Below are 23079 nucleotides of genomic sequence, written 5' to 3'. Positions count from 1 at the left end.
TATGATGCTAGTCAATAAATATCCTTTTCCTCTTCTCATAGGTGAAGGTGGGAGCTACTGCACGATAGAAAACATTGCTTACAAAGAAGATTATGTCATATATATAGGAAGAAACAAAGTAGCTAGTCCTGTTCCCTCCATGAACCTTGCTCCTGTAGCAAAAGCCACCACCACCTTTCACAAATAGTTACTTCTCTTTGGGTTTCCCCTGATACTGAAAAAAGAAGTTATAGCAACTATGGCATGAAGAACATTGACTTTCCCTTTCAGGGTAGGAGATTCCCTTTTATTTCATGCCCATAGCTTAGAAGTAGTGATCAGTGAAGCAATCTCAGACGAGCGAGGCAATTTCCAGAAGTCCTAGGTTGTGATAAAAACTACAAGCCTCAATATTATTAAAAACACAGGGAGGGTCTTCTTTCTTGATCTCTACTGTTCAAGGATTTATTTCAAGCCTCTAAAAATATATTTGACTGAAATAATTCAATTTGTTTTCTCACCAATGACAATTTCATTAATGTTTGTTTTCAAAGGTAATAGGATATTGGTGGAGAAAATTTCTAGTGCTCGTTCTGTGTTCAAAGATTAAATAAGGGAAAAATAATCTGAATCTATCAAATTCCAAGGAAATAAGGAACAGAACAACTCCAAAGAGCCAAGAATAAAAAGTCTTGGTTGTTTTGTGGGATCATTTGGTGATTTTATTTTATTTTTTAACTTTTGGATGTCAGACAGTTTATTTCAAGAGTACCTGCCATAGTTTGAATGTGTAAAAAGTATGTGTTGGAAACTTAATCCCTAATGCAGAAGTGTTGGGAGATGGGGCTTAATGGTAAGTGTTTGGGTCATGAGGACCTCAATAATCTACGAATTAATCCAGGAATGGATTAATGCTGATTATAAAAGGGCTTGAGGTCATGCGGTGGATTTCTTGCTCTCTCTCTCTCACCATGTGATGCCTGCCTTCTGCATGTTATGATGCAGTAAGAAGGCCCTCACCAGATGCCAGCCCCCCAATCTTGGACTTCCCAGCCTCCAGAACTGAAGAAAATAAACCCCTGTTCTTTATAAATTAGCCAGTCTCAGGTGTTCTGTGATAGCAACATGAAATGGCTTACATTAAACAGCATCCTACATTAACATAAAAAACAATGAAAAAGTATGGTGTGGAGGCATGAAAATATGCAAACAAATGAAGATCATTTAAAAGCAGATAGCAGATTCTAAATATAGTTTGGTTTTCCAGACAAATGTATTATCTCAGGTGTAGGAAACAGAAAACTAGCCCTCATTACCTTTCTAGAGAGAAAAGAAAATAAAAATGGTGCTTCTGAAGTTTCTACAAGTAAAAGAACAAGAGGCTCCATGGGAATAAATGTGCACTGGCAAGGCAAGATTCTGTGACAAGCACAGCACTGGAGAGGGTGGATGAAAAGAACCAACATGACGCTGGAAATGTTTCTAAGATGGTCTTCAAAGAATAAATGTGGCTCTCCTAAAATTCCTGCCATGTGACCTCATTCTCCTGGGAGGCAACGGCATATGTTTGATGGCTTAAAGTAACTGGAACGGGAGGGGTCTTTTCCTCAGTCACTGACTACCACTTTCCCCAAGGTTCTTTGCCACCTGTCCTCCAAAGAGCTGTTTAATTCAGCTCTGCCTCAAGATATTCAACATAAACCTCTTTCCAAAACAACTCCCAAAAGTGAAAATTAGGCTGAGGCAATTGGTTAGACCCAGAGCTCAGAGTTTAACTGCAGAGGCTGTCACATTAATGAGGAAGAGGAGAAAGGAAAATGATCCTAGCAACTGAAAGGCAAAGACAGAGGAAAGACATTGGCTCCTGGTTATATTGCCCAGAATGATGTATTAAGCACGTTTTTTTTTAATGTATTTTTGATTTTAGACATCTTAAGGCCTTGTTGACACTGACAGGACTGCCCCTCCTAGGATTACCCAATTCCTAGAGAGAGTAACACGCCTTTCATGTGGAAACCAACCAATTCAGAACTCACACCCGCAGTCACTTCCTATATTAAACACTTACTCTCTGGGCCACTATTCTCCTGCCCCAATCACCTCAGGGCCAGGACAACAGCCCCTAAACCCTAAAGAAATTATTCCAACTAGCCAATCCTAATCCTGGTGCTCTGTCTTGCCCATTCCTTCCTGCAGAAACCACAATAAAGGCTCTTGCCCACGTTTTCTGCTTGCTCCTCTGCTTCCTGACACTGGTGCTTCCCCACTGCTCTCCTGCTTCATATGCCACACCCCCACCCCACCCCAATTTGTCTTTCCGATGGCAGTCATCTGATCTTTTATAATAGACCTCTGAAGAAGACTCTGAACCCTAACACGACACATCCTTGTTTTCTATTTAGCTCTCTATATTACCTGTGAAAGAAGTACTTCTGTTTAGCACAAATGAGAACTTTTATAGTTAATCTGGCAAAAATACATTTTTAAATTATGAAGATATTCACATACCATAAAATTTACTCTTTTAAAATGTACAAACCATGGTTTTTAGGATAGTTGTAAATTGTGCAACTATCACCAATTCCAGAACATTTTATGTCTCTAAAAGGAAACCTCATATCCGTTTTACATTCCTTGCTAGTCTTAGGGAACCACTAATTACATCCTGTCTCTATGCATTTGCTTTTTCTGGACATTTCATATACATAGAACCATACTGTATATGGTCTGTTGTAACTGGCATCTTTCACTTGACAAACATTTTAAGGTTAATCCATGTAGCATATGTAAGTTTTTATTCCTTTTTCTCAACATATACTATTTCATTGCATGAACATACCACATTTTGTTTACCTATTCAGTTAATGGACATTTAGGTTCTCTCAAATTTTTTGGCTATTGTGAATAATGCTGTTATGGACAAAGATGTACAAGTTTTTGTGCAGACACATGTTTTCAATTTTCTTGAGTTATAAAAACTTGGAGTAGAACTAGTAGGTCATATAGCAACCAAATTCTTTTAAAAACATGACTGATACAAAAAGACTTTTAAAAGTTTGTGGAAAAATGGAATTAAAAGAAAAAAATTTATTTCAACCTAAGCTCTACCAAGTTCAACTTTGTAATCAATGATACCAGCCATTTAATCCATCCTAAAGAACTGAGGGTCTTGAGAATTTTACCATGGCAATGCAGTAGTTTTTACACTATTAACTGAAGAAAATGGGTGTCCTTTACAGATTCTTTAAGATTAGGAAACAAAAAGAAGTCAGAGGACTGTAAGGTGTATGCTTAATGATTCTCTGTCAAAACTCTCAAAAAATTGCCCTTGTTTGATGAGAATAATGAGCAAGAACATTGTCATGGTTTAGAAGGACTCTTTGGAGAAGCTTTCCTGGGTGTTTTTCTGCTAAAATCTTTGGCTAGCTTTCTCCAAGTCGTCTCATAATAAGCAGATGTTATTGTTCTTTGGCCCTCGAGAAAGTCAGCAGGCATATTGCCTTGAGCATCCCAAAAAAACCCTGCCACGACCTTTGCTCTTGACTGGACCTCTTTTGCTTTGACTGGACCACTTCTACCTGTTGGTAACCATTGCTCTGATTGTGTTTTGTCTTCAGGATTGTACTGGGAAAGCCATGTTTCATCTCCTGTTACAATTTATTGTAGAAATGCTTTAGAAGCTTGACGCCACTTATTTAAGATTTCCACCAAAAGTTCTGTTCTTGTCTGCAGCTGATCTGGGTGCAACATTTTTGGTACCCATTGAGTGGAAAGTTGCTCAACTTTAATTTTTCGGTCAGACTTGTGCAAGATGAACCCCACTGAGATGTCTGTGGTATTGGCTACTGCTTCTGCTGTTCATTGTCAGTCCTCTTCAATTAGGGCAGGAACAAGATGAACTTTTTCCTAGCGAAAGGATGTGGATGGTCTGCTGCTGCAGGTTTCATCTTCAACAATGTCTTCTTGTCCCTTCTTAAAATCAGTTACCAATTTGTAAACTGCTGATTTCTTTGTGGCATTGTCTCCATTAACTTTTCATGAAGCATCAATGATTTTATCATTTTTGCATCCAAACTTCACCGTAAGTTTGATGTTTGTTCTTGCTTCAATTTTAACAGAATTCATGTTGCTTTGACAGGGGCTCTTTTCAACTTGATGTCTTTATTTTTTATTTATTGATTTTTCTGAGACAGGGTCTCACTCTGTCACCCAGGCTGGGTAGCATGGTCATACCTCAGTGCAGCCTTGGAACTCTTTGGCTCAAGAGATCCTCCTGCCTCAGTAGCTAGGATCCTCCTCCTCTCAAGTAGCTAGGAGTACAGGTGCAAGCTACCACGCCCAGCTAATTTTTAAATTTTTTGTAGAGACAGGGAGGTCTCTGTATGTCACCCAGGCTGGTCTTGAACTCCTAAGCTCAAGCCATCTTCCTGTCTCAACTTCCCAAAGTGCTGGTATTAGAGGTATGAGCCACTGTGTCTGGCCTCAAACTGACGTCTTACCCTTCTTAGTGCCCCAAACCAGATACTGTTCAGACATGTTATAACAAGTTACTATGGGTTTATTTTGTTGCAAAAAAGCTTTGAAATCTATGCATAGTTTTTTCATAATATGCATTTTCCACGAACTTTTTCAAGACCCCTTGTACTGAACACCCCTCTGCATGACAATTAGTTCCTAAGTTTTCCTTTCAGTGGAGACTGGAAACAGACACAGAAGCCTCTAAGCCCCCATGACAACTCACGCTATGGTGGGTGAGATGACTGCCTCATAGCAGAAAAGCCAGACATGAATATCATCCTAAGAATGTACTGTATGCCAGTCACCAGGCAGCCTTTCCACCCATGTGTCTGTTTCTCTTTAATAACAATCAGAATGAAAGCTAACATTTATTAAGCTATTATTCAATGTTAGCTTATTCTTTGTCAATACATATTATTATGATTCTTATTATCATCTTATTAGATATAGAAAGGAATTGAAATTCATTAGGATAACAAAGAGTAAAGGTCAGGTGGACAGAGTCCAAAAAAAAAAATGGTCTGGATGCCCCAGGAAGTGCTCTTATATTTGAGATAAGCCCCAGACTGTCATTTCCAGGAAGTGAAGGAAAGGGTCAAGGACTGACTGCAGTGAGAAAGAACTATGTAGAGAACTCATGTACTTTTCCCATAGATATTTTAGACACAAGACTTACAACCAGGCCTATATATATTTTTAGCCTAGAAAGATTAAAAATAGTGACTACAGAGGATTAGGAAGAGAATTGATATCAGGAAATGATACATCAACAAAATATCCAGGAAATGGTACCCAATTACCTGAGAATGAAATGAAAGAGAAAATCTGAAACAAGCAAAAGGAGGATTTCCGAAAGTATCATATCCCATGTGTGTAAAGTTAAATTGTTGTCAGTATGTGCTACTGAAGTAAATTATACTGTCAAAGGATCCTTGGGGTGTTGCTCTGTCAGCTGGAAACCTTTGTGACCAGTGGCTCCTTTGCCTGAGTTCTGTTTGGGCCTGCTGGGCTCATTCTGCCCATTCAGCCTGGCAGGCTGCGCTTGGTTTGTGCTACCAGCCCAGATCCCACGCCTGCCAAGGGCGAGCCTGGAGCAGCAAGGGGTACGTGAATGAGGGAGCACAGGGTCTGGGTCATGCGCACAGCCAGGCATGCCGGCTACAGCAAGGGGAGCATTTCCAGGCACCGGCATGGGCGCCGGCTCCCTGCAAAGCTGTGGCTAGACCAAGCGTACCGCAAGCGGCTTCCACTGCTGGCACTGGAGAACATGTAGGCTCACACCAAGCCACCCTCAGCAACCCCTTGGCTTCCCTCCCATGCTCATTGGCACCAAAGTCTGGAAGGGACTCAGACACCAGGGGGCTGGCATCTCAGCGCTGCCCCAAGTGTGTGCACACCCTGCTGGTTTGCAAGAGCACCTAGGCTTGGCCCCAAATTTGCTCCGAAATTGGAACGGGCATTGGGAGCGGGGAGAGGCCAGGCAGTGGGAGCAGGCATTTCTGAGCCTGCAGGGGTACAGGGGGCTTCCTGGGTCCCTGAGATCACAGGAATGCCTGAGTCGGCAGCTGCGGCTGGGTAGCTGCCCTGGCCATGCCTCCCCCGCTGCAACCAGCATCACTGCAGCAACTGCTCCAGATGGGCCACTACTGCCTGCCATCCATACCAAGTATACAGAAAAATACGTTACTTAGAATATTTCCCTAAATTGAATCCCTAAATGGAATATTCCCTAAATGGAATGTTGACTAAACCAGGTTAGATGTACTTGCTTTGGTGAATAAGGAAACATTCTACTTTTCCAAGCTGTATACAACTATTTTTATAAAACATTCCTTTTTTTTAGATGGAGTCTCGCTCTGTCATTCAGACTGGAGTGCAGTGGCACGATCTCAGCTCACTACAACCTCCACTTCCCAGGTTCAAGCAATTCTCCTGCCTCATCCTCTTGAGTAGTTGGGATTACAGGCATCTGCCACCACACTCAGCTACTTTTTGTATTTTTAGTAGACTGGTCTCAAACTCCTGACCTCAGGAGATCCACTCGCCTCGGCCTCCCAAAGTGCTGGGATTACAGGCATGAGCCACCGTGCCCAGCCATATTTTTATATATAATTCTTATATGACTTGCCAACACTATAATACTCACTAAGAAAAGGTAGCGTTCTTGTGCTGAAGTGTTCCGAGCAGCTAGTTTGAGGATCTGTCCTTCTTTTATTAGTTCATTTGAAGGGTTTACAATGTCTTCTTCTTCTCCCAACATTTCATAAATCTCTAAGAGTTTCTTTAGGTTCTCCTAGGAAATTAAAACAGCAAGATCACATACAGGCAGGTTTCAACCTAGTAGCTTTAATAATACTATGACCTTAACTAAAATCTAAATTCAGAAGGGGTTAGGAGTAAGCATACATTTTAATATAAATTCCATCACTTATTAGCAAGTTCAGAGAATTATTCCAGATAACATTAAACATTTCGTAAACATTCTTTTTGGTTCATCTCTTTCAATTTACTTTGGTCCAAATCTACATAGTGTTGAGGCAGTATTATTGATAATTGTCTAATCAGAGGTTCCTGTCTCCTCCGAAAACCACTTACCATTTTCCTTATTGCACTATTAGAATGGCTTGCTGCTGTAGATATAATTTCAAGTGATTCTAAATGGGAAAAAAGAAAAGTAAATAAATATGCTTTGTCCTTCCTGTGCTTCTATATAGCTGAGTAACTTACTAAATTAAGAAGTCTGAGACCAAAGATACAACAAAAATAGTGGCATTTTCCATTTATAAACGGTATATACTTTCTAAAGTTCATTTGTAAGCAGATTACTTGAAACTTCGTATTTCCTTATAAAAAGTCATACGTGATGATTAGGCTCACAGGTTTAATTAATCCCTAATGAACCATCAAAATTAATAAGCAGCGATAGAAACATCACTGCTTTTCCTTAGTTCATCTCTTGAGCTGTGGCCCCAGCCCAACTTATTTTGTCTCCCTCTATCCCGGATCCTGTATTGAGTGCACAGAATTGCCCAAATCAGAATAGCTCTCCAAAATGTAAACAAAAATTCAGTTTCTTCTATACTCAAAGACTTTGAAACTTACAGTGTACACTAACTCCATACCAGGTACTTTATTACAATATCAATTCTTACACAGCCTTAAACTGTTAAGTATTTTAGCTCCATTTGGCAGATTAATGAAATGGGGAAGAATACAACTTGGCTGAGGACACACAGCTATGCTATTGGAGGGCCAGATTTAAACCCAGGTTTCTGACTCAAAAGTTCTAAAATATTTCATGAGTAGTAAGTATTTTACTAGTTGCATGAGCAAATTAACCACTAAGCATAACCTACTTTCTTTGGGAAAATACATTCACAGCTCTAGCCTGGGTCAGGTGAAAGGGAATCTTCTGAGGCCAGTGGTGGAGGGTTTTGTTGCTGGGGCAGGTGGGAATGGGAACTCTTTGGTGTGGACATCGTAGGAGCTCCAGAGGCTGCTGGTGAAGTGCTGTGGATGCCGAGACCTCTTGCTGGATTGACCCCAGGAGAAACCTCTCAATCCTAAATCATGTCCCATTTTCTTCCTTTCTTTTCTGTTTTGCGAATACTGGCCTGCTTAATTCTGTTACCACAACAACCCTGAGACTTTTCAACTACATTTTTTGTCTTCGGTGTACTGCTGGACAGAATGCATTTTGTTGCTTTCATTTCTACTTTTAGGTCACCAAAAGCCCTTCTTCTGTGATTTCCTTGGAATTTTAGTGTAAGTAGCAATGGAAAACAAACAAAAAGCAATAAAATGCCATACCATGTCACCAACTTTCTCATTTTTGACTTGGGCATCTAAGGGGATACCAAAGTCTGAGTATAGAATAAACTGAATTTTAATTTACATTTTAAAGAACTATTCTGATGTGGGCGATGCTGTGCACTTGATACAGGATCCAGGATAGAGGAAGACAAAATAAGATGGGATAAAGCCATTGCTCTAGAGATGAATTTGAGGAAAAGCAGTGGTGTTTCCACCTCCACCCCCACCATTAGATCTGCCACTCAAATCAAGCAGTCAGGCAAGATGGATGGAAAATGGAGACAGGGCAGAATTCATAGGAAGTAGCTGGTTTGAGGAGATGGCAAGTCGAGTTCATTCTACACTATGGAAGGGGCGAATGGAGAAGAGAAGTTTCTGTGGTCAGAGTCACTCAAATGGTGGAAGAAACATATCTGAGACAGCTTGTGTTCTAGAAAAGGCTAAGGATCAGGGCCAGAAGCAGTGGCTCACACCTGTAATCCCAGCAATTTGGGAAGCTGAGGTGGGTGGATCATCTGAGGTCAGGAGTTTAAGACCAGCCTGGCCAACATGGTGAAAACTCGTCTCTACTAAAATCACAAAAATTAGCTGAATGGCTTGAACTCGGGAGGTGGAGGTTGCAGTGAGCTAAGATCGCGCCACTGCACTCCAGCCTGGGCAACAGGGTGAGACTCTGTGTCAAAATAATAATAGTAATAATAACAACAATAATAATTAAAAAAGAAAAGGTTAAGGATCCAAGACAAAAAATGTTTTATGTACTTCATCTCTCATCCAGGTTCACTTAAGACAGAAAACAAGAAATTACAAGGGAAAGTAGCAATGTTTTAAGGTTGTACGCAAGTACAACCACTGCTTGTTGAATATCAAGCCACTGTTATTTCTTAAATTTTCATTCATGCCTTTACAGTTGATTTGTAAAAGTGCAGAAAAAGGTAAAGTATTATTGAAATTCATAAGCCTTTAAAAAAAACCCTTTCATTATAATCTAATGAAAAAATAAGACATCTAACAGAATTGAAATAAATTTTTCTTGGAGAAAATGTTATTGGACAATAAAAAGCACCATTTCCTGTTATAGTGGCATGTTAGGGCAGGTGCAGCCAACTCTGCTTAGGTTATTTTTACATAGTGAATGTCACCTTAGCTTTCTTGGTATGCACCAACCTATCTAATTAAACAGCAGCACTTGTAATTCTGAATGGCTATATTCTTCCTCTGACAAGGAAATTGTGTATTGCTATTCTAGATGTCTTTAAGACTATAATTTTACATTTCAGAGCCAGTGACTAACATGGAACCAGCAAAATTAATGTGATTTGCATTGCTTTAAACTTGGCATTTTGGCTCAAAAGTGACTTGCCTAACTGAAGTGATGATAACAATTTCCAATGAAATTATCTTCTAACAGCAACATTTGACTAAAGTAGCTGTGAGATGTATTTCTCTTTGAAACCATAAGGCTGCTTGGCCACTTGATTATTCCATACTAGGGAGAAAACAAAAAAAAGCATTTACTTTTAGCATCATTCCAGTCCAGGGAATCAGGAGGCAATTTCCTTAGATAGTCCTTAAGGAGCATCTCATAGCGGGGAATCCGCTGAACAGGTTCCAGCATGTGATGCTGCAAAGTTAAGCTCCCACAGATTTTCTGTTTCTGTAATGAGAAAGGTTTTCTAAGAAACATTTAAAAATTAGGTTAGCAAGTCTAAAAACTCACTGTAAAACAGAACTTTCGTCAAGGGCAATATTTTTCGACAAAGTGTGACTGTCCATCACCTGCATGAAATGCAGATTTCTGGCCAGGCACAGTGTCTCACACCTGTAATCCCAGCACTGTGGGAGGCTGAGATGGGTGGATCACCTGCGATCAGGGTTTGAGACCAGCCCAGCCAACATGGCAAAACCCCGCCTCTACTAAAAATACAAAAATTAGCCAGGCATGGTGGCACACGCCTGTAGTCCCAGCTAAGCGGAGGCTGAGGCTGAGGCAGGAGAATTGCTTGAACCTGGGAGGCGGAGGTTTCAGTGAGCCAAGATCATGCCACTTAGCCTGGGTGACAGAGTGAGACTCCATCTCAAAAAAACCCAACCAAACAAACAAAAAAAACAAAAAACAGATTTCTGAACCCCACCTCAATCTATAACATCACAATCTTTGGGGAAGGAGATGGAGAATATGCATTTTTTTCTTCTTTTTTTGAGATAGAGTCTCACTATGTTGCCCAGGCACACAGTGATGTGATCTCACTGCAACCTCTGCCTCCTGGGCCCAAGTGGTCCGCCCACCTCAGCCTTCCAAGTAGCTATAGGCACGTGCCACCATGCCCAGCTAGAGAATATGCATTTTAAAACACCTGATATTTCTATAACACTGAAGTTGAGAACCACCAATCTGGTGTAAGAACAGAAAGGGGGAAAAAAATTAAGCAGAATTTTAAGCAAGAAAATTCCAGATTGCTGACAACCACTTCAATTAGTCACTACAAGGGTTTGTGAAGTCACATTATTAAATCATTCTATAGAGATTTTTCAAAAGATGTGCCTATATAATGAGGTTTGCTAAGCACAACTGTATTAAATGACTTTGGACTCAGCAGAAACTATTTGATAATAAGGCTACGATAAATGTCACTGCCTTTGAACTTAAAAAAGACTCCATATAGAAGAATAACAAGATCTGGGCATCTTATCTGTCAGAAAATTTTAATTTTTCATCAATTCAAAGCATTCTTTTTCATTAGAAACCAAATTCTGTAAATAGAGCTCCATTTCTTAAGGCAAAATTAAGACCGTATCAGTTGCTTCCAAGAAACTGCTAACAAAAAAGAAGAAAAAAAAGAAAATGTTCTTGTTCCCGTTAAACAAAGCAGAAATCCCATTAAAATATATACTGAACTCACACCATGATCAGGGTACTGCAAGGCATCAAAGCTATATTAAGACATGGTGTTTGCATTTGAAGCAAACAAGTGACTAAAGGCTTCACAGAGAAGGGAACATTTAATGCAACCTCTGATGAGTACAGGCTTTGGAGAAAAAGACAGACTAGGGAGCGAGCCCAGGAGGAGAAACCTGAGACAACAGGCCCACGGTAATGAAGCATGAAGTATGTTCAATGAAAGGGACAGAGAGGTTTTCTTGGCAAAAAAGATAAGTAGAGGAAAATAGAAGACGTAAAGTAATGGTAACATGAGGAAATAATGTCAAGGTGAGTTTAGATTTTTTTCATCTAATGTAGATTTTTGTGCATGACAGTTGTATCATTAGATCTGAGCTCTATTAGATTAATCTACTGTAGTGTGGCTTTAGGGGGACAGGGGGAAACTAGTTTGGAAATTGTTATTATAGACCAGGAAGAAAATAATAAGGGCCTGAAATTGGCATAGAAGCTGACAGAATAATAGCTTTCCTTAATAAAGTTTAAGACATTAATTATATAAATTTAAATATCTCATTGGATTTTCCCAAAATCTATTATGTACATCAAGGAAAGTATTACTGATCCCAAATATTTTACGTGAAGAAACTGTGGCTCAGATAATTTAGGAGCATTTTCCAAGGTCAAGTGACTATAAGTGGCAGACTGAGGATTCTAAACTAGGTTAGTTGATACCCAATCTACCACTCTTTTCACAACCCCTGTCATTTCGTCATAATATAGAGAAGACAGACATTGTACAGATAGAATTCAGAGTGTGACAAGACAATAACTACCACTATCACCACCATCACCACTATCATTTAGTGAGCACTTACTATGCAACAAGCACTATGCTAAGCAATTTGAATACATTAAATCACAGGCAAATGAACACATACAGAGAATGAAGACATGTAACAAATCAAAGATAAAGCTAAGTTGTCAAGCTCTGGTAAATGACAGGAAAATGGTGTCACCTAATAAATCCAATACATATCAGAATAATTATCTACTCTATGTAAGGCCTAAAAAGTCAGATGGAAAAATGCTTGGGAGCTAAAAATAGGAAAAGAAAATATTGACTTCGTTTGGATGACAAGATATTCACATGCTCAGCCATTTGTACCTAGAGTTTGGGAGTAGAGAACTAGACTAGAAACAGCAACCCTAGAGGAACCTGTCTGGCAAGTTAAAGGCATGCGGGAATAGGATATCACTGAAAAGTATGCAAAGAAAGAAGAATGTAGAAGGCAAACTTTGTGCTCTGCCTACATTTCAGAATTAGCAAAAGAAGCTAGTAAAAATCAAAGAAGGAGCCCAGTATTCAGTAAGGTAGGTGAGTGTTTAATTACAAAATAAAAGAATGTTAAAAAAAAAAAAGGAGTGAAGGGGATGAGGCAGGCCTTCTGGCTACAGCTGAATGAAGAGACTGGCAAATCCTCCCTGTTAAAAGCAGCTGATAGGCCAGGTGCAGTGGCTCATGCCTGTAATTTTAGCACTTTGGAAAGCCGAGGTGGGAGAATCATTTGAGACCAGGAGTTTGGGACCAGCCTGGCCAACATGGCGAAACCCCGTCTCTACTAAAAGTACAAAAATTAACCAGGTGTAGTGGCATGCAGCTGTAATCCCAGTTACTCAGGAAGCTGAGGCACAAGAATCGCTTGAACCCAGGAGGCAGAGGTTGCAGTGAGCCGAGATCATACCACTGCACTCCAGCCTGGGCGACAGAGTGAGACTCTATCTCCAAAAATTAAAAAAAAAATAAAATAAAAGCAGCTATAAAGCCAGATAAAATTGACAAAACAATATCTGCATTTTAGAAATCGATTAAAAGGCATGCAACAACCTGAAATCTGTTTACACTTTAAAAATTGTTGAATTTGGGTAAGAACGGTGAGAATCTGTGGCATTCTAGCCTGTGGCTGCTCCTGTCCCTCTCCCAGCTCAGTCACTATGAAGGGGCCATCAGGGTGGCACGGGCTGTGAGGACTGGCAGCTCCTCTGCTGAGGCTGAAAAGGGCTCATTCAATTTGGAGTGGTGGGCAACACACACACTCAACAACATCAGTAGAAGTGAAGATCCCTGAGGTGAGTGAGGGGTGAGAGCCAATAACTCTACTAGCCAGAAGTTGTGGTTGTGGATGTGAAAAATACAGTAATTGAAAAGAAAAATTCACTATAGGTTCAACAGCAGATTTGAGATGACAGAAGAATCGGGGAACTTGAAGAAACACTAGTAGAAATTATACAATATGAATAATAGAACAAAGATTGGGAGGATCATTTGAACCCAGGAGTTCAAGGGCAGCCTAGGCAACACAGCAAGACACCATTTCCAAAACAAACAAAAGGAACCCACCAAAATTTGTGTAATGGGAGTAAAAAGATTAAAAAAAAGAGAAAGTGAAAAGGACAGAAAATATTTGAAGAAACAATGGCTGAAAACTTCTGAAAATGATTAAAAAAAAATCAATCTACAAATGCAAAAAGCTCAACCAACCCTAACCAGGACAAATACAAAAAGGTCCACACCCAGACACATCATATTTAAACTGCTGAAAGCCAAAAAACAGAGAACATCTTGAAAGCAGCAAGAGAAAAGTGACTCATCACACACATGGGAATATCAATACAATCAATGGCTGGCTTCTCATCTCAAACCACAGAGGATGGAAAGCAGGAGAACGACATATTCAAAGTGCTGGGGGGGGAACCTCATATACTGGTTGAGTGCAGTGGCTCATGCCTGTAATCCCAGCACTCTGGGAGGCTGTGTCTAGGTGTTCAAGACCAGCCTGGGCAACATAGCCACACCTTGTCTCTATAAAAAAATTCTAAAATTTAGCCAGGGTGGTGGCGCATGCCTGCAGTCCCAGCTACTTTAGAGGCTGCGGTGGGAGGATTGCTTGAGCCCAGGTGTTCAAGGCTGCAGTGAGCTGTGACTGGGCCACTGCACTCTAGCCTGGGTGACAAGAGCAAGACTGTGTCTCTAAAAAAAAAAAAAATAAACATTATAGAAACAAAGGCCAGGCGCGGTGGCTCATGCCTATAATCCCAGCACTTTGGGAGGCTGAGGCAGGCAGATCACGAGGTCAGGAGATAGAGATCATCCTGGCTAACACGGTGAAACCCCATCTCTACTAAAAATACAAAAAATTAGCCGGGCGTGGTGGCGGGTGCCTGTAGCCCCAGCTACAGGCTGAGGCAGGAGAATGGCTAAGTAAACCCAGGAGGTGGAGCTTGCAGTGAGCCTAGATTGCGCCACTGCACTCCAGCCTGGGCAACAGAGCAGCGAGACTCTATCTCCAAAAAAAAAAAAAATAAATAAAATAAAATAAAAAGGAAAAACCCATATACCAGGAATTCTCAATCTAGCAAAACTGGACTTCATTCTTCATTCATTCAAAACTCAAGAAAAAATAAGTGTAGTCCCAGACAAAGACTGACAGAATTCATTGCTAGATGGCCCACTTTGTAAGAAACAACAATCATGTATGCTGAAAGAAAGTTACTCCAGAAACGGCAAATATAATAGTATACAATAGACCTATAGATACATTTTTTTCTCATATCTTTCCATAACAATTGTAGCACTGTATTATAGACTCACAACATATAAAAACGTAATATACAGGACACTAATAGCACAGAGCATAGAGGAGGGAACAGAGCTATATTGGAACAAAGTGTCTACATTTTACAAGAATTAAGGTGAGTATAATCTGAAGTACATTGTGAAAAATTAAGATGCATACTATAATCCTAAAAGCAACCACTGGAAAATAACTCAAAAAATCATTTGACAATTAGAGGAATTAAAATGGTACAATTAAAAAAATTCATATGACACAAAAGAAGACAGTCAAGGAACAACAGAATTCCCATGCCAAGAATCTTAGATGATCTAAAATATGCCTTTTCAATATCAACTGCATCAAAGAATATGATATTAACAATTTTGACTACAGAATCAAGTGGAAATTATTATGGTATTATTAAAGTGTGTTATTCAGGTTTGGTGAAACAGAAGAAAATGAGGACACAGATATCAAGTGACAAAAAAAGAATGATTAGTTTCCCAAATCTCAAGGTTTACAGCAATCATTCTTTATATTCCTTCCAACAATTTAACCTCTGAAAGAATGCAAGAGGGACACAGACCTGAATGGGAACTCATTTTGTAAATTTATGTAGACCCTAATAAAAATCATCCTCTGCTGGTCTCAAAAGCAAATGGAGAAGTTATTGCTTAGTATGCAGCATGCGACTGATACGTATTTCAGCTTTGTAGAGATGATCTGCATAATTCGGAGTAGAATGAATTTTGGCTACGTATCTCAGACAGATCTCTAGATCTCAGTTTTAGATATAGAAGACTGTATAATTTGTATGGAAATGGTAATTCATAGCTTTGAACAAAACAGTCCTATTACCTGAATTTCTTCAACCACTGATTTGAACTGGGGAATACGTTCTGTCATGTTTTTAACCAATTCCATTGCGTTATCAAATCCTTTCACATATTCTCCATACATCTTAAGGAATGGTGCCAATTTCTGAAGGATGTCTCCAATTCTAGGAGTAGTTTCCCTGTATCAAATATTGAAAAACAAGTCATTAAAATTTTTTTTTTTTTGAGACAGGGTCTTGTTCTGTCACTCAGACTGTAGTGCAGTGGCATGATCAGAGCTCACTGCAACCTCGACCTCCCAGGTTCAATCAATCGTCCAGCTTCAGCCCCCTCAGTAGCTGGGACTACAGGCACGCGCCACCACGCCTGGCTAGTGGCTAGTTTTTTTGTATTTTTTGTAGAGATGGTGTGTCACCATGTTGCCCAGGCTGGTCTTGAACTCCTGGGCTCAAGCAATCCGCCTGCCTTGGCCTCCTAAAGTGCTGGGATTACAGGCATGAGCCACCACGCCCGGCATATTAAGATTTCTTTATAGAATGAGTGAATTGACAGGACTAGAGAGGAAGTAATCACATTCTACATACATCCTGTGCTTTATCTCATTCACCGTACTGTGGGGCCGATAGAAAACAATGCAGCACCTTTTTAAAGGGGCTATCGGAATGCCATAGCAAAGAGAGATGCTCTGGAATTCTTGAAGCTCCACATTACCCGATATCTTGTCTTCACTAGCCAAATGATAGTTTGGAGAGCAGACATGAAGTCCTTTGTACCACAACTTCTATCAGTAGTCTTCAATGTAAAAATTTAGCAGAAATGTCTAGTTACAGTTGTGTGTGGCATTTCTATTTCAATTTAAAAGCTGAAAAATACAGCATGACTGCCTTAAACATATCATTTTCTATCTACTCCTCTTACCATTCTTTCATTCGTTTCTCCAGCTCTGGCAAGAGGAATTTACTATGGAAGGCATTTATTGATGAAATATTAGAAAAGATTTTATTCACCATCTCTGCTGGAAACGAGCCTCGGTTTGCTTCTTCCAACAGTTTGCAATAAAATACCTGAATAAAAGAATAATGTAAGCATTACTTCACATTTATTGGTTAACCACCTAGCACTGTGCTAGGCACATAGTTGGCTCTTAGTAACTTTTTATTGAGCAAATGGAAAAGTTTACGGTTCAAGAGAATCCTTTGAAATTTAGGAGTGAGTATATGCTTTGATTTAGAAGAATCAGGAATAAGAATTAGGAAGCTTTGATTCTAATCTAGGCTATGCTCCTATCCATAGGAATATTATGGTGAATAATTCACCTTTTCTGTGCTAGAAAATTTCCAGTTGAGATTAATAGAATTTACCCTTCCTATCCAGAAGCCAGAGTTAGGAAATGTGAAAACACTTTATGCACATACAGTAATTATGGTATTTTTCACTTCTCTTTATGTTTTGAAAGACTTCTTCACTTATTACATATTTCCTTTTATTGTAGTTTGCTGACGTAAGTCTCATTTTTCCTATTAAAATTGTATGCTCCTTGGGAAGGGGGAACATCATGATTTAGTTCCCACAACAGAACAAGTGCATAATAACTGGCCAATGAATGGACAAAGGAATATTTCAATTCTCAGACACTTACTTGCTTTTTAGTAAATAATAACGCATAGTAATGTAAAACACTGATATGTAGGGGGAAAAGTCTCTTCCTACACATAGTAACATGTACCTTGAAGACAAAAAAAAAAAAAAAAAAAAAAAAGAAATAAAGAAAAACAAAAAACAAAAACCCAAACCTTCAGTCTTAGCTATACTTCACTAGGGCTACTATACCTCTTAATTGCCATTCTGTTACATGTAGGCAGAAGGAGGTCTATTCCTTCATAATGTCCAGATGGTTGTTAATTTTCTAAATTCACCTCCACTGTATTTTCTTGAGAGGCAAAAAGAACAAAAAATTATGTCCTTAGAGGCTCCAATAGTTAGGTTACTATAGTAATTAGGACGCTAGAATTCTAAAAGGTCAGCAACAGTGGCTGATGAGTTATTTGGCTTTAAAAAAACCACACAACTTGATAAGAGAAAAGAAATATCTCCACTATGAGAATATCTAAAATTTCAGGTCTATAATTCCCATCAGGAAGAAAGTTGTTTCAAAGGTACAAACTTCACATTATTTGATTTTGGCTTATGGTGAAATTCCTTCAAAAATGAATATGTGACCCATAAACTCATTCTTTCAAAGAGCATAAGCCTTAAAATGGCTTCTCATGGCTCACCCTAGCAGGCAAGTGGTTCACTTCTGGAACTAATGATGAGGAGGTATGCACAGGATTGCGTTTCCATGAAATTCCAGTTTCCAGTGGCAGAAGTGGGACAATTCTTACAAATAACACTCTAACATGGCAGCTTTCCCTTCTAACAAGGAGTCTGTATGGGCACTCTACCATTTGTCCTATTCTTTATTGCTGAAACAGGATTAAGATGCCTTAGTGGCCAGGCACGGTGGCTCACGCCTGTAATCCCAGCACTTTGAGCAGCCGAGGTGGGAGGATCACAAGGTCAGGACTTTAAGACCAGCCTGGCCAACATGGTGAAACCCCATCTCTACTAAAGATAGAAAAAATTAGCTGGGCGCAGTGGCGCATGCCTGTAGTTCCAGCTACTCGGGAGGCTGAGGCAGGAGAATTGCTTGAACCTGGGAGTAGGAGGTTGCAGTGAGCCGAGATCACGCCACTGCACTACAGCCTGGGCGACAGGGCCAGACTCCATCTCAAAAAAAAAAAAAAAAAAAAAAAAGATGCCTTAGTTTTCAAAAGTTATTCTTATAATATGTTCTTAGACTTTCCAAGTGTATATTTGAAATGATACTCAAGGTTTCATGATGCAAGTACAAAACATGATAAAGTACATTCACACATTAAAAAAATATCAGCTGGGCAACTTTATGCCAGGTACTATATTAAATGTTTCACACAAGGTTGAATAAGTGAACTTTCAAAATCCCTTCTGGCCCTATGACTACACCAGCTCAGATCACTCACATAATGCTAGATAGCAAATGAGGCAAACAGAATCAATGATACATCCATCTTAGCATTAGAATCATTAATATCTTATTTAGATTTTAGTGGTAACATGGTTCCCAGGATGACAATGAAAGGTCAGGAAACAGACTAGTGTTTAAGTTTATAGGACACTTGATAAACACATTTTGTGATTCATACAGAGAGAAACCTCTACTCTTTACAAATTAGAAAATGCTTATACCTAGTGAATTCACTCACAAAGCTGAAAGTGCTGGAGATTTCCTTGAGCGAGTACCTTTCACTAGCCAAAAACAGGCCCTTCCTTCATGCAGTTTCTAAAATACTCTAATTACTAGGTTAAAATGATGTATAATGCCAAAATATAAAATAATTCTGAGAAAGAAAATCTTACCTGATCTAAGAGGTCAAGTCGGTTGACATAAGCTCTTTCAGTAAGCAAAAGTTCATTGGCTATTTTGTGAAGTTTTTGCTCATTAGTCTCCTAAAAATTGGACAGATATTCACACATTAGGAAAGATACCTTAGACAATATTTCTAACGTAAAAAACACTTCTTCAAATGATTTGATCAAAAGTTTTCTCAAGCTTTTCAGTTACTCGGTTCTTTCAGCCATCAAGAGATGCCAAATCAGAAATGAACAAAATTAGGAATTAGCAAGCAGCTGGATTTAAACTATAGTTTCTCCTTTGACCTCTGCAGCAGTTACCACTATCATATCTACCTTTTTCCTGGAAATCTTCTATCTTTTTCAGTTCCTAGCATTACTCTTTCTTCATTTTTCCATCTTTCTCAGGCTACTCTTTGGAAATGTTATCACTCAGACATCTTGTCTAATTATCAGCTCTATACATTTATTAATTTTTTATTTTTAAAAAATATTTTATTAGGCCAGTGGCTCCTGCCTATAATTCCAACACATTGGGAGGTAGAGGAGGGAGGATCACTTGAGCACAGGCATGGTGGCGCACATCTGTAGTCCCAGCTACTTGGGAGGCAGAGATGGGAGGAGGTTGAGGCTGTGTAAGCCATGACTGTGCAAGCCATGACTGTGCCACTGCACTCTAGCCTGGGTGACAGAGCAAGACCCTATCTCAAAAAAATAGAAAGAAAAACTTCAATCAAATAATACAGAAAACAGTAAAGTGAACCCCCACATGCCCATCAATGAGATTCAACAAGTATCAACTCATTGTTAATCTTGTTTCATTTACGCTCCCCCTCACCTCTGTCTGCCCATTTTATTTTGTATTAATTCCACTTTATTTCTTCAGTATGTATTTAAGCCTTAAATATATTTATATAACCCTGCCAGTTTCATGATGACAGACACATTTTTTTCTTGTTAGCTGCTGTATCTCCTGTGCCTACTACAATGCTTCAATAAAAACACTGGTATTCAATACAATATTGCTGAACAAATGAATGAATGAGTAGCAATCACATACCTAACTATTGCTGGACATTTATTACTACTTTGACATGCTGACAACACAAGACCAAATTCATCTTTTCTGAGAAACCTCTACCCTACTACTAACTCCTAATTTTCTCCTCCTGGTAATGGTACAATTATCTGGCTTTGGAATCTTGAATTAAACTTATTTCTCTACCACGGCATCCTGACTGCTACCGAGTCCTACTTATGATACTATGTCTTTAGCATTCATCCTTTAAGCTCTCAACACTGCCACCCTGTTTTGCTCATCTCTTAAGCCCAGGCCAATCAATAGCTATCAAATGATCTGATTACAATATTCTGTGGCACGAATTTACCTTCTATATTGCTGTATGAGGCATCTTTCTAAAACTTTCCTTTGTTCCACATTTATAAAGCATTGTCAAGAATGAATTAATCCTTATAAATACTAAAAAGAAACAGTATTTCCAAATAATTAAGCCATTGTCTCTGAATGTTTTTATTTTTTTATTTTGTCAGTTGTTTTGTGGAAATCTTTCTAATGTATATGAGAAGATTTCTGCTCTGAGAAAAATATATAACAAAGTTATATCCTTCCATGTACTTCTCTTTTTTTCTTTTTTTTTTTTTTTTTTGGAGACAGAGTTTTGCTTTTGTTGCCCAGGCTGGAGTGCAATGGCACGATCTTGGCTCACTGCAACCTCTGCCTCCCGGGTTCAAGCGATTCTCCCGCCTCAGCCTCCCGAGTAGCTGAGATTACAGGCATGCGCTATGACGCCCGGCTAATTTTGTATTTTTAGTAGAGACGGGGTTTCTCCATGTTGGTCAGGCTGGTCTTGAACTCCTGACTTCAGGTGATCCGCCTGCCTCAGCCTCCCAAAGTGCTGGGATTACAGGCATGAGCCAATGTGCCTAGCCCCTTCCATGTACTTCTCCAGGACTATTTATCTTAAAGTGAAAAGAAAATTCTAAACTTAAAAAAAAAAAAAAAAACAACTTTCCATTGCATACATAATTCTGCTTTCATAGAAAGAAAAGCCTTCAGTAGTCTTCCTCTCACTGACAGGAGAGAATCCATACTATGTATATTCAGGGTTATTCAAACCTCTACTCACTTCCTCAAACTTTCTTCTCATTCTATCATCACAGGCACCGTTCCCTCCAAACACATCACTCAAATGCATGTTTGATTATATCCAAACGTGTCCCTGGCTATCTCTAAACCTTTCTTCTTTCCATCCTCTCTGCCTGGCATATGCTCTTGCTATTGTAGCTCTCTAGGTGTCTAAGACGCTTTTCTTTTGACTGTTGCATTTCCAATTCTTGTCCATGGAGCCTTCTTCAACTATTCAAAGCCCTTGGGCTTGGTCCTATTAGAAGGCATTTTATCTTTCATATGCAAATCTTTGTATTGAAAACTTTCTATCTAGTACTTTGCTGAAATACCCTCCCTTTCTCTGTAGGAGATTATAAAGTATAGGCAAAACTCTAAAAGCAAAGTAGATCAAAGTATATTTTAAGCCAGTGTCTAACTTAGGTATAAATACTACATTTTAAACTGCATATAAATGCTATTAAGTTCTATGAATACTTCACTGTGTTCACCACATGAGATCTACTTCATGCTTTACACTTTACACACAAGATCCATTCTAATATGTAAAGTTAATGTGTTGTTTCTTACACTGGCATTGAAATGAGGTATTTTTAGGTGAAGTCCTCAGGTAAAGCAATATAATAGTGTTTAAGTAATTTGTGGTCTCAGAAATATGGAAATAAGAACTATGTAGTCATCTAATTCCACAATTAGTCAAAGTTTGGGTTTAACTTAATACAATTTGGGATAAAGTACTGGCATTGTTGGTTGCCAGCCTGGCATATTTCCCACCCCTCATTTCTTAATAATATCCAGATTGGGTTAGTGTATATATTACTATTATATAGTCAGTTCCTCTAGGGAAACAGACCTTATTTCCAGATCAAAAGGTGGGGCCTTGAATAGTGTAAGAATCCAAGTACATAGTGATTGGTTCCGGAGACAATGAGATATGAGGAAATATACACTGAAGGCTTTGGCAATAGGAAGCTTCCTACTCTTAAGGCAGAGCCCAATGGGAAGACATCTCTTTTTGAGGCTCCCAGAGAATGAGAGTATATGGAGGCTTAAGTGCAATGAGCAACCATTCCATAACCACAGGAATGAAGCCAATAAACTTCATTATTGTTTAGGCCGGGCTTAGTGCTACTTGTGGCCAGAAGCATCCTGGTTGATATATGATACATATGCAGGATACTCCATGAAATTTAAAAACCTAAGTAATTTTTAAGCAATTACTACTTATAAGGAAAAAGAGATAAAACTTAAATACATCATGGGATAAAAATTTGACTTTCCAAACTATAATAAGTAAACATAAATGCATAGTAATTACATAAGACACCTATCAACATTTCAGAGGAAGATATAGGAATATGCTGTCCTTCATATTCAAATACTCCCCTGCATCAACATTGTAAGTCCTTTGTTTTATTTTGCTGTGTTGTTTTTTTTTTTTTTTTGAGACGGAGTCTCGCTCTGTCACCCAGGCTGGAGTGCAGTGGCATGATCTTGGCTCACTGCAACCTCTGCCTGCCGGGTTCAAGCAATTCTCCTGCCTCAGCCCCCCAAGCAGCTGACACTACAGGTGTGTGCCACCATGCCCAGCTAATTTTTTGTAGTTTTAGTAGAGATGGGGTTTCACCATGCTGGCCAGGCTGGTCTTGAACTCCTGACCTGTGTTCCTCCCGCTTTGGCCTCCCAAAGTGCTAGGATTACAGGCATGAGCCACTGTGCCAGGACTATTTTGCTTTTCTAAGCCAGAATGGTTGAGGCACAATTTATAAACAGTAAAATTTGCCCTTTTTGGTGTACAGTTCCAGGAGTTTTGATAAATGCATGTGATAATGTAACCCAGAGGTCCCCAACCTTTTT

At 39.2% G+C, this 23079-nt stretch overlaps 1 protein-coding gene across 9 annotated transcripts in view; it reads right to left on the bottom strand.

Moving 5' to 3' along the window:
• FGD4 (FYVE, RhoGEF and PH domain containing 4) overlaps positions 1–23079 on the bottom strand; it is a 242504-nt gene that overhangs the window by 26765 nt on the left and 192660 nt on the right. For 7 of the 9 annotated variants that reach the window (XM_009247598.4, XM_063711597.1, XM_063711598.1 and 4 more), the window contains 6 exon segments: positions 19083–19172; positions 16563–16708; positions 15667–15823; positions 9829–9967; positions 7093–7151; positions 6644–6790 (listed from right to left, as the gene is read on the bottom strand). In XM_009247598.4, the coding sequence (XP_009245873.2) occupies positions 6644–6790; positions 7093–7151; positions 9829–9967; positions 15667–15823; positions 16563–16708; positions 19083–19172 (738 nt within the window). 9 annotated transcript variants of the gene reach the window in all.

Source organism: Pongo abelii, chromosome 10 (genome assembly GCF_028885655.2).
Source record: "Pongo abelii isolate AG06213 chromosome 10, NHGRI_mPonAbe1-v2.0_pri, whole genome shotgun sequence".
In the NCBI taxonomy this organism is placed as follows: domain Eukaryota; kingdom Metazoa; phylum Chordata; class Mammalia; order Primates; family Hominidae; genus Pongo; species Pongo abelii.
The sequence above is the reverse complement of the archived record's forward strand: the minus strand, read 5'-3'. Positions and strand labels throughout refer to the sequence as shown.